We start from the raw sequence: 12,396 nt of genomic DNA, 5'->3' as shown, positions 1-12,396 counted from the left end.
CGCCCACCGCGCTGTCCCCCCTCACCCGCCGGCCGCCATTTACTCCCGCTCCCACCCCGCTGAGGGCAGCCGGCGGCTGCCTCCTCACACCCTCTCTGGTACCTGCCGGCCTGTTTTCCGGCAGTAACCGGGGAAAAAAAGACACTTGAAAAGAATACAGGTTTTTTTCATTGCCTTTATTATTTCGCTTTGTAAGTCAGAGGGCACATGTGATGTTACGCAAAAGGAGGTGGCCCTGCGGGCAACTGCCTGCCAAGTCACGGCCAGAAGCTGTACCCCCGAACAAAGCCCAAAACACAGGCCTCCCCCGTGCTTCTACAGAGCGTGCGGAAAGGGCGGTTTGTGCCTGAAAGGAGGCCCAAGTAAGGTGAGGAATATTCATAAAGCATAACAGCTATTCCTGAGCAACTCCATGCATCGACGTGTTTATTTGAGAATTAAGAGACCTCATTTTTAAGTTTGGATGAACAATGGTACTGGATACCACACACGGAAGCCACAATGCGCAAACTCCACTAATGGCACAGAGCAGATACTGGAAGAAGGAAGTAGATTAGGAAGAAGCAGATTAGGAAGAAGAAACTTCCAAAATACCTGGGATAACTACAGGAGCATCAGAAGCTGCTGAAGAAACTGTGCAGTCCTGGGAGAGAGGCCAGGCCCGTCAAGGATCACGCCTGGCTAGGGAACACTAAAGCGTATCCTATCATATGGTTTTCTTAAAGGCATAAAGTTAAAGCACACACATTTAATATATTTAGCTACTGTAGAAAGAGACATGAGGTCTTTTCTCATAAAAACTGCTCCTGACACAGAATCATCCGATTCAAGCTTGGAGGGCTTTCAGGAACTTCAGAGAGTTTCAGAGAAGTGGAGTGGGCTCCTGAACAGCAAATGCTGCTAGAAACCATCAATAAATACATCCGCACACCCGTGGTCCCCTGCCAGGGCGCAGATGCCCCCCCAAAGAAGGCTGCAAGGCCCTAGGATAGGCACTGGCTCCGGCAACTCGGCACAGGCGGCCTGCGGATGCTGGGAGGCTGCCATCCAGACCGGGGCGGTGTCTCTGGTAGGCGTCTGACAGACTTTTAAATTAGTTTTATGAAGACAAGAAAAGGACTTGTTCAGCACTATAAATAGCTTAATGAAGACTCTACTGAATGTATAACTGTGGTTTGAAACAGAAACAACTAGGCTGCCAGAGACAGTTCACAATGCAGGCCGTATTAAAATACCGTTGTATAAATCAATAGTGTGGCCTGATGGAGAACACTGTGTACAACACCGGTCACCAGATGTCAAAGACCAAGGACACAAGGACGTAAAGAATCTCCCAAGTGCAGAGAGCCTGAAAAAGCTTTTTTTTTTATCCTAGAATGGAGGCTCATGCAATAGAGTGAAAAGGATCGGTGTTACATGGAGACACTGGCGATGCTAAAGCTTCCATACAGTGACCGTGTGTTTTTGGATCTTAGTTTTAATTATTTTTCTGTTTAGCAATAAACTGTGATTACATACCAACCCTAAAAGTAAATTTTTAAACGTGTTGTATAATAGTTATGAAACTTACTGGTGGCCATGCAAGATGGTTAGTGTGAACAGTATGCAAAAAGAAACCAAACAACAAGTATACAGAAAGAAACGTACCAAAACAGAAATTCTAAAGACAAGAACAGGGTGTCTTTAGTCATCATAAACAGACGACCTCTCCATCTACCTACATATTTTTGGAAAAACCATACTTAGATTACTTAAGAAACCAGTGCAAGACAGCTGGGTCTGCAGACGGTCACGGCTCCAGTCATGATGTCATCAATGATCTACCTGCAGAGGTGCGCATCTCTGCTGAAAGACCGAAGAGCACACTGTGTTCAATGCCTTACGTGGAGACACGCTGTTCTGCTGTTTACTCATCCAAAATATCCCATTAGTCACACATTCACTTGCTGCTGTTATAGGACTTTTGTGTATAAATTCACAGACCTTTATACAGCTTCCATTGCGTCTACATATCCCAACAGAAATTTTCACATCAGTTTTGAAAAATACACGCTGGCACTAGTAGTTATCACATGTACACTCATAGGAATATTGCTATTACTACTGCTCTTAAAAGGAATGGCTGAGTTCCTCTGAAATAGTTTCCCAAATTTTTAAGATTAAGAATAAAATCTGCAGCTGGTGATGACTACGTGCACACAGAAGCAGGGCCTTTCTGCAAGTTCTTCACTGCCCCGAAGTACCATTTCTGAACCGGCTGAACGCATGAAGAGCAAAGGCTCAGCACACATGATGAATTCTTTGCCAAGATGTTCTTCTGCATTAAATTTAGTTAATCCAAAAGCTTAGGGCTAAGTTAGCCGAATGGCTTCGTGGAGCTCCACAAGCCGGCTCCTCGGCTGGGAGGGCTGCCGCCACCGAGGGTCTGATCAAGCCACGGTCTGCCCCGAACTGCAGGGTCTGCACCCACCCCCGCACAACCGGCTGTGACCGGCCCCTGCCTGTGTGGCAAACCTAACCGGGCTCCTGCACTGCAGCCCCTCCGCCCCCGAGCCTCCGCGGCACAGCACGGGATGCCACCTGGGAACTAACAGCGGAAACCAGCCACGCCTGAAGCACGGCTCTCGGCGGCGGGCTCACCGAGCGCCCCGGTGCTTGGGCCAGTCAGCCATCGGGGCTCCCGCTCCGACGGGCTCCGGGCTAAGCCACCGGGGGCGGACGTTCCCCGCCGGGACCTCCCAGCGACGGTGCGCGGGCAGGCCGAGGCCCGGACCCGGGCCCGGCAGGGCCGCGCTCCCCGGCGTCGCCTCACGGTCGCCTTACGGCCCTGCCGCCGCCCGCCGCCCCGCCCGCACGCCAGGAGGGGTTTCCGCTTCCGCCGACGTCAGCGCGCGCGGGTGACGGGCCGCCCTCCCTTTCCGGCCTCGCAGGCTGCCTGGCTGGAGCACGGAGCGAGCCGCCGCCGCCGCCCTGTGAGGAGAGGCCGCCGCCATCATGCCGGTGTACTTCCAGCGGCCCGAGAATGCCCTGAAGCGGGCGAACGGTCAGTGCGGGCCGTCCCCCCACCGCCGGTTCGCCTCCCGCTCTGCCCGCCGTGGCGGGCAGCGTGTGCCGCTCCCCTCCCCTGGCCGCGCCGGGCCTTGCCCGGCCCTAGAGCCCCTCTGCCGGCCCCTCGGTGCGGCGCGGCGTGGGGCCTCGGCCGGCGCCTCCCTGGCGCTGAGGAGAGGCTGCCCAGGAGCGGCGCGGCGCCGCCTTGCTGCGAGGAAATGGCCGAGGCCTGCCGGCGCCGGCCGCGCCGCATGGCGGAGGCGAGGCCCGGGCGGCCGCGGGGAGCGGGCCCGACCCGGCTCCGCCTCCCTCTCCCCGGCGGGGCCCCCGGCCGCCCGCGGGCGGAAGCGGTGAGCGGGCCCTGGGCGAAGCGGGGGTCGCGGCGGCGGGGGCCTGTGCTGCCGAGGGCAGCTCGGCCGGGCCCCGCGGCGCCTCAGCTTGCGGCCCTGCGCCCGCGGGAGCCGCCGCAAAGCCACCGCCGTGCCCGCGGACGGGAAGGGGCTCTCCGCTGGCCGGGGGCTTGGCGTGAGGTGTCCAGCCCGGATCTCGCACCCGCTTCGGGGTGCTTTCAAAACCGGTCTGATCCCGGGCCCTGTTTTTCCTGTGGGCTTCGTATTTAGTAGTCCCGTCCTTCACGTGACTCTGGTGAGAATGCAAGTGATTAAACTTCTTAAATGTTGCACAGGCTGATGCATAAGTTTACCCCTGGAATAGAAAGGAAGGAGGGCTGCGCTGTAGCTGTCTCACTGACTGCCACATATAAAACCGGCCTGGTTATATTTATCAGCTGTCTCCTTTCGGGCTAAATATATGGCTTTGATGCTTCTTTTTTTATGGTGTTCTATTTTAAGCACCTTGCAAGACCATTTAGACCCTTCATTGTCACAGGGCTGATTGCCGGATGACACTTAAAGCTATCCAAAAATTACAGATGATGTGTGGGTCTTGAAATGACAGCTAAAGAGGCTGTATAGTCTGGGGACTATACAAAATTCAAGTACTTGGTATTTTAACGAGAAACTGTTAAATAAAGTACTGCACGTTCTCAAGATTTCTAATCTAAAATTAATTGTAAAAATCATTCCCACAAAGATAAAAGACAGAGATAACAAGATGGAAGATAAAACCAGCTTCAATCAACTTCCAAAGATGAAGTTGTATTTTAGCAGTCCTTTTACTGGAAACGATGCACATACTGTAGTATATAAACCGTAATTAAACTTCAGAATTCTTGCGTACAGTAAGTTGTACTTACTTGGTGAGCAAGTCACATTGCTGGAATATTGACCTTAAACTGTTTAAATCTGACATTTTATTGTTGCTTTCCTGGTATTGAAGAGCCGTTTTAAATTCACATCTCTTGCACTGCTGCAAGTCTACTAAATTCTAACAAACTGGAGGAGTAGATTTGAACTGAGGGGTTGGAGCTGAAGGGAGTGTTCTCTAGACAAACGCTAGCAATCCTGAGTCTCGTAGGCTGAATGGAAAACGTGACAAGCGATGTCAAGCCTTGCAGACTGCAGGGGCTCCATCTCACCATGTCCAAGTACAATAAAGGGTGAGAAGTTGTACCTAAGGCAGGTTGTATGTCACAGGAAGCGGTTTAATGTTAAACTGATGTTTCAAATTGGAACATTCAGTGCAGTTTCCAGAGTTTCAGTGTTTGCATTTTATACATAAGGCTTAAGTGAGCATTTAGGAGCTCTTTATGCTTCAGATTCTCAGTGACCTCAACATACATAGAAGATGTTCGGAAGTAAGAGCTTGAATGATTGTAAATGTGTACAGATATGTAAGAAAGGCTGTTTTTCCTAACAAAATGTAGGTCAGATAAATGACCTACAGATCAGGTCAGATAAATGTAGGTCAAAGCCAACCCTTAGCTATTGTTAATATCTGGCATTGCTTTGTAGTCAAGGTTGTAATGCAACTTTTGGGAGTGTTTTATTGTTGCAGATATTGGGTTTGCTCTCTATTAGAGATATTGGATAACCCGTGACATCTTTGTCACCTGCTGTAATGACATACATTTTCTCAGATCGAAAACTTAGCTTAATTTGGGATTTTGAGTTAGCAGTAGATGAGTTGTCAATATGTATTAGTTAGTTCCAGAACTTCAGTTGTTTTGGATACCTTTTAGCATTTTAAGTGGTATTAAAAAAAAAAAAAAAAATAGAAAAAATGCAATTCTGACAGCTATTCAGGGGCTAAGGCTTCACATTTTGTCTGTTACAAATCTTGGTTCCCATAACTTACAGTTTCTACTGCAAGGCATGGTGATGTGTGCTGTATTTGACTCTTCAGGTTCACTTTGTGTGTGCTTTTACTATAGTGTCTGTTAAATTAGCCTTAATTATTTGACTTGCTGGTAAGAACTTGCTTAACCAGAGTTAATTAAAAGTTTCAAAACAATATGAATTAATTTTGTGCTTTGTCCAGTTGGTTATCGACCCCTGAGAGTTGTGGTTGGAATGGCCTGGCATTGTTGCAAGATTAAACTTGCCTTTCAAGTTTATTTTCATAAATAAAAAATTGTAAAGCCAAGCAGTAATTGCCTCAAAAGCAGCACTGAAGTAGAATAACTGTAAATTATGGGATGGAGGATAGCTTTATTAAAATTCCCTGTGTGAGTAAAAAAAATACTGCTGAATACTGTCACATTGTAGCTTTTATTATCTTTAAATGTTACATTCTATAAAGTAACTTGCTCATCTTACACAAGCCCCGAATATGTGCTATTGGGGTCCTTAAATTAAAAGAACCCTGCTGCTTTCAAAATAGATCTTTTAGCCATGTTTAACTTCGATTCTAAGATTCTAAAACTTAGAAGCTCTGTGTGATGTCTGAGCATCTTGAGGCAGCCTCCTGCTTCAATCCCTTCTGCTGTTTCTGCTTTTGGAATGTAGGGATTTCCAAAGTACTTCATGGAAAGTACTGACTCCGCCCCTCATCGGTTAAGAACACACACATTTCCTTTTAGCTGTACTCCTTATCTTTTAAACCTGTTTGCCTTCCATTCTCCATGTTCTTTTGTCTTGCTTTTCTGCAGTTAAGAGTGCCTTTAGTGTAGAGCCTGTGTGTATGCTGGTTGCTGGCAGTGCTGCTTCGGTATTTGCCTGTGGATGGTTTGCTGTATTTTGTACTGAGGAGAATGTGTGGTATATCAGCATCACAGCAACTCCTATCTATGAGAGATCCCATTAGTAACAGCAGCTGCTTAGGGAATGAATAAATGGGACACTGGTTTCAGCAGCAAGGCTGGTTTAAAAAATGCCTGACCCTTCAATTGGATGGTAGCAGCTTTTAGTGTAACTGTTCTATAAACTGAACCTCTAGACACACTTGAGTTAAAAAAAAAAAAATCCAAACAGCTTTTCTGAGTGAAGTTTCTTTCTCTCTTTCTTTCTTTCTTTCTTTCTTGGCTTGAGAGCAGGACACTTTTTTAAGTCAAATTCACTGGATGGTTTGCATCTTGGTGAATGATGTTGGTAGGTGCTGTACTACAAGCCTTGTGGTTTGTATTCATTGTCCTTCTTGATGAAACTAGCTTTAAAACTGGATGTGTATATTTTATTAATATGTATGAAGCGCCTGGTCATGCCTTGATGGATGGAGAGACATCTCTGCCATCCTGAAATTTTCATGTTAATGGAGAAGTCTGTGTTCGTTTGCCAGTTATGTCATTGAAAGGCTGCCACTGCAGTTGCATCTGCCAACATTTTTGATATGGCCAGCTAAATCAAACGATCAATGAACGTTGGTTAGAGTTGATTAAATTCTAAAAGTTTACAATGTTAAGCATAAAACCATGCATCTTCTGGTTTCCAAGTCTTTTGCTAATTGGATTTTACTTTCAGAATTCCTTGAGGTCGGCAAAAAGCAGCCTGCCCTTGATGTTCTCTATGATGTTATGAAAAGTAAAAAACACCGAACATGGCAGAAAATCCACGAGCCAATTATGTTGAAGTACCTGGAACTCTGTGTGGATCTCCGCAAGAGTCACCTGGCAAAAGAAGGACTGTACCAGTACAAGAATATTTGCCAGCAGGTATGGCTTTTGAATATTTTTTTTTTATTTGTAGCAAGCACGGTATATGTCAGCTGATGTGATCTAACAGTAACTGATTGTCTTGAGTTAGATTTAATCTGCCTTTTAGTTGTTCCTAGTTTTGTAGCATTTACGTTTTAAATATTTGCTGCCTATTGTGGGTGGAAACATCTTCCCATTTTCTGCCTTTGATGTAGGTAAACATCAAATCTTTGGAAGATGTTGTTCGAGCCTATTTAAAATTAGCTGAAGAAAAAACAGAAGCAGCAAAGGAAGAATCCCAGCAGATGGTACTGGACATAGAAGACTTAGATAACATTCAAACTCCAGAAAGGTAGGCAGCCTTTCTTTAAAATGTAGCACTTCACAGCAAAGTATCCTTATTTTCATGAAGGATATTGGCAATTCAGAGAACTGAGATATAAAGATGGTGGATTTGAAATGGAATACTAGTGGTGGTCTAGAGATTCTAAAAGTAGGGAAAAAAAACCAGGAGTAGTATTTTGCATTGAACAAAATCCTAAGTCCGAGTAAAGAAAAGTAAAGAAAGTAAGTAGTAAAGAATAGAAAACGTAGCTACGATAGGGGCGGTTCTGGGAGTTGGGTCACCGCTTTCTAGGGTCTACTCAGGTCTGCATCTGTAAAGGTACTGGAGAGTTTATTATTGAAAGCTGCTCATTATCAGTTGATGTACAAATGCTATTAATTACATTAGGCTAATTTAATTCCTGTATGTGATAACCTCCAGTCTTTCTGACCACATTGTGCATGTACAAACAAAAGGTAATGTTACTTTATAATTGCTTGGGTAACTGATGAGATAATAGAAGAAAGGGTATAAAAAGTAAATTCAGAGTGTTACAATTAATTGGATGGATAATGAGAATGTAGAAGGAATGGAAAAAAGATTCAGTAAATATATCTGTTTTAGGTTGTGTATAGATCTTCACTTAGACCTTGCTTAAGCGAGTAGTGCCAGGTTAAGATGAAACCACTCTCCAGCTCTGCAAGAAGTCACTATTCTGTTGTCAGAATGGTTTGTGGGAGAACATCCCAATCTGCTTCAGGCAAAGTGAGGTTAGCTCTGATTGCATATTTATGTTCTTCAAATGAATCTCTTGATTTAGGCAATGCTCACATTAACTCTGATAGTACAGCTATGTATGTGGTGACATCGGTGGAAGAGGGGTGACAAGGTGGGGGTGAAGAAATGTTTTAAACCATTTCAGCTGAGTTTCGAAGAAGCCATATGTCCATATCCTTTAAAAAACCCAAAAGTGTAGGGAATAAATTAAAATTTCTGTAAGTCAAACCAAATTAAGATATTAAAAAATGCAGAAGATATTAAGAGAAATAACAAAAGGATCTTCAGCCATAAGTGGAGAATTCTAGGAAAAATGGTGGTTAAAATTCTGAGGAGGTGGATTGAGATTAGCCATCCTAGGTGCGGTCTGAAGATTAAAGCAATACTTTGCTACTGATTTCTGTAAGAATATTGATTCTGGAATAAAAGAAAGAGAGAGGTTTTTAGAGCATGGAAATACCCTTTCCGAGGAGAATGGAAAAGTCAGCTTTCTCTTCATGTTGGGTGACAGCATAGTTTCTCTCCTAGAGTTTTAAAAATGTCAGGAGATATTTTGGGTACCAAAGCTCTGCATATACATCTGAGCAGACAGTGTGTTTTCTTGTCATCCGTATGTAGGACTGAGTAGTGGTCTGAAGAGCTGCCCATGTGTTATCTTGATCATAATAACATTCGGGTCTTTAGTATGAGTTTTGAAGGAAGGAAGTAGTAGATGGAGTTAAAAATAAGATAAAATTCAGCACAGGCTTGCCAAAGGGTAGATGACATCTGATTACATTAGAATTTTATTTGGTAACTTAATTTTTTACGTTCAAGAAATGCCAGAGATCTAACCTGGGGAAAAATAAAAATGTTGATACCATATCAGAAGGGCTGTTGAATTGGAAGGGGACTAAGACATTGCCTAGTGAGAAACTGATGACATGTAATGACGAAAGGAGATACAAAGCAAGAGTGAAGTCAGTGGGAATTCTTTCAATTAAAATCTTGGCATAGAAACTAAAAAAGTCAAAGTCTTATTTACTGATGATAGAAAATTGGAAGAAATTATCAAAGTAGAGGACATTTTGTCTTGTGTAGGCGACTGTGAGGAATAGAGTTATAGTAGTCAAATAAAACACACGGACATGGAGTAGAAGGCTCTGGATTTAGGCAAAGCTCTCTGGTAGAAGTTGAGAACTCATTCTTTGCAAAAAATGAAAAGGTTACTGACCTGTCTTCAGTAGTTGTTCCAGGATGGCAGTGTCATTCATGTTACTTCCAGTGCCTGAAATAGTCTTTGTTACAGAGGAATCCCACTAATAGACATTGAAGATTGACTGCCCTCTCTTTTCCTTGTTCTCTTTTATATAACTGAGGACTAGAAAATGTATCTTTTCAGTCACACTTCTTTATCTGAACAACCACAGTTTCTTTAGTGTTTTTAGGGCCTGTTTTCTAGACTTCTCATATTTTTTTGCTGAATTCAGTGCTTGATCTATTGGAGAAGGCACTGGTGGTGAAATGTCATCTTTAATATTGTATGTGGTACTAGTGCTCAAGGAAGTAAATTAGAACTGGAAGCAGTGTAGTAGAAGAGAATTACAAGAGTTGGGAGTTTATATTAGAAGTATAGTCCAAAAAGGATTTTAAAAATGAAGGCTTAGGGAAGATGATTCTTTGTAAGTTTGTCATGCTGGGAGGACTGTTTAGCAGAAAGGGATCATGTGGGCCATAGCACTGAATTTGTCTCAGTGTCTTGGGAATTCTTTCCAATCTTGTATTTCTGTGAATGAGGGAATGCCCCGAAATGCAAGATTATCATATCTTACTTCTGACATCTTTAAGCATCTTTTTCGTGTCAGAATTTTGAAAGGATTTGGTACTTTAATGTAAATATTCTAGTTTTTGATGTCTGCAGATTGTAAGGCACACCTTGCTTCTGTGTCATATGTCAACAAGAAGTGAGCTCTCTGGCAGCAAGTAGGAAAGTATCTGAGTAGACAGTGATACTTGGATCTAATAGAGGTACAGAGCGCAGCTCCCTGGTAGAAGGGGGAAGGTGAAAATCTTGGAATTAGTATCCTTTGGCGTACTCATATGAAGGATACAAAAGGTCCTGATGTCTCTTACCTCCGGAGCTTGTACATGTCAGTCGTATATGCAGGGGCCAAAGTTTGAAGCAAGAAAAGTTATCTACAGCCTTTAAAGGAAAAGGGAGAAGTCTGAGGGACCAATCTGAAAATAAGCAATAGACTGTTCAACAGCAGTTAGCTGTTCAGATTCATCCAGTCTCATCTTAGATCTTGATAAGAAATTCTCTTGATGAGAATTGTGGGGAATAAAACACTTTTTTTTTCCTTACTCCTCCCTGCCCCGACCATAGTGTTCTTTTGAGTGCTGTAAGTGGAGAGGACACTCAGGATCGTACTGATCGACTGCTTTTGACACCCTGGGTTAAATTTCTATGGGAATCGTATAGACAATGTTTGGATCTTCTCCGAAATAATTCTCGAGTGGAACGCCTGTACCATGATATTGCACAGCAAGGTAAGTCAAAAAGATGGAAACTTAAAGTATGATGAGATCTAGGACTTCTATATTACATGTAAAACTAGAAAATGAAAGGTTGTTTCTATCTGGATATTGCTTCAGAGTTGGAAATGTGTTAATCTCTTGAGCATATGTATGTACACACATACTATTCTTAAAATTACAGAGGTTTCTTAAAATTACTGAGATTTCTGGACACTCATCTTTTCCTGTAACAGAACCTGCAAGAAAAAAGTTATTTTTTCCTGGACATACTGAGAATATGAGAATTACTGGTTCTGTGTCTTTATTTTTTCCAACTTACTGATCTAAATTAGTTGTGTTTTCATTTTATTACCCGGAATGGCAAATGTGTCTTCCATTAATGTATTCTATGTCAGCTAACTTCAAAAACTAGTGTACAAAAAGGGTACTGTAAAATTATGATGCACTATCAATTTTGACACTGACGTAACTTAGCAAAATATTATGCAGAAGGTAACAGGAAGTAGTCTAGTCTGATTCTTGCTGGCATTATTCTGCAAAAACTGAATTTGTAAGAATGAATACTTACATGTTAATCTTTTCTTAAGGGTGAGAGATGAGTGGAAAAATGTTTTCCTTTGTATGTATAACTCAGGGCTCTGTATTTTTGAAAAGAAGAGTCTGTTAGATTTTTAACTCTGGATCCAAATTGTGCAAGTACATTAGGCAAGATGACCGTCAGGTGAGTTCTAGGTGCTTTAGTGTATTTAAGTCTTTGTGCTACAGTCTTGAGACTTTTTTGCCTGTTTCTGGTAGAGATATTTTAGAATTTTCAGAGTGACAGTGGGCAAAGCAAAAACAGATTTTTGAGGGGAACTACGGGATCAAAGACAATTTTTTTCTGTGTTATTTCCAGTAATTTGAAAGCTTTGTTTAACTTTACCATATTTAGATGACTTGAGAATTTTTTCCCACATTTTACAAAGCCAAAATCTGAATTCATGCCATTCACAGAATTTTATTTGCACTGAGTTCAAAATAAAAGCTAGAACCACTGCTTAAACTAGAACATTTTTAAAGAGAGTCAAAGGATTCCCTTTGCTACTTAAGCTTAGTTATGCAGAAGCATTTTCTTTTTTTTGAGATCGAGATGGAAGTCCTCTGCATTCTCACTTATTCATTATGTGTGACAGTTAGATTGCATCTTGTTTGATATGTCTTTGGACTGTAAATGAAGATTCTTTAAATGTACTGATTTACATATTTGAATCCCATTTAGAACTACCATGAAGTTACCGTTAGTGAGCGTTCTTAATTTACATTGTTCATTTTTGCAGCTTTTAAGTTCTGCCTGCAGTACACGCGTAAAGCTGAGTTCCGTAAACTCTGTGACAACCTGCGAATGCATTTGGGGCAGATCCAGCGTCATCATAACCAAAGCACAGCAATCAACCTCAACAATCCTGACAGTCAGTCAATGCACTTGGAGACCAGGCTTGTGCAGCTTGACAGTGCTATTAGCATGGAGCTGTGGCAGGTATGCAGCAGGGCTCCTGTAATCACACTGTAATCACACTACAGCCTTTCCAGAATCTGTTCCGCGCAGGTCATGTTTCATGGTATATACTCCAAGGTAAAGACAGGATAATAGCTGAAGAATAAAGTTTTAATATCTAGAATGTGGTTCTACATGCATATTGAATACTTAGTCTGATATTCC

At 42.9% G+C, this 12,396-nt stretch overlaps 1 protein-coding gene across 1 annotated transcript in view; it reads left to right on the top strand.

Annotated features, from left to right (window-relative positions):
- Positions 1–2,887: 2,887 nt before the first annotated feature.
- Positions 2,888–12,396, top strand: part of EIF3A (eukaryotic translation initiation factor 3 subunit A) — a 35,589-nt gene continuing 26,080 nt past the window's right edge. The window contains exons 1-5 of the mRNA XM_075155159.1: positions 2,888–3,043; positions 6,906–7,096; positions 7,294–7,430; positions 10,546–10,709; positions 12,014–12,213. Of these exons, the coding sequence (XP_075011260.1) occupies positions 2,995–3,043; positions 6,906–7,096; positions 7,294–7,430; positions 10,546–10,709; positions 12,014–12,213 (741 nt within the window). The 5' untranslated portion in view covers positions 2,888–2,994. The remainder of the gene's footprint in view (positions 3,044–6,905; positions 7,097–7,293; positions 7,431–10,545; positions 10,710–12,013; positions 12,214–12,396) is intronic.

Source organism: Calonectris borealis, chromosome 7, assembly GCF_964195595.1.
Source record: "Calonectris borealis chromosome 7, bCalBor7.hap1.2, whole genome shotgun sequence".
NCBI classification, from domain to species: domain Eukaryota; kingdom Metazoa; phylum Chordata; class Aves; order Procellariiformes; family Procellariidae; genus Calonectris; species Calonectris borealis.
This window is presented reverse-complemented; position numbering and strand designations above follow the sequence as displayed.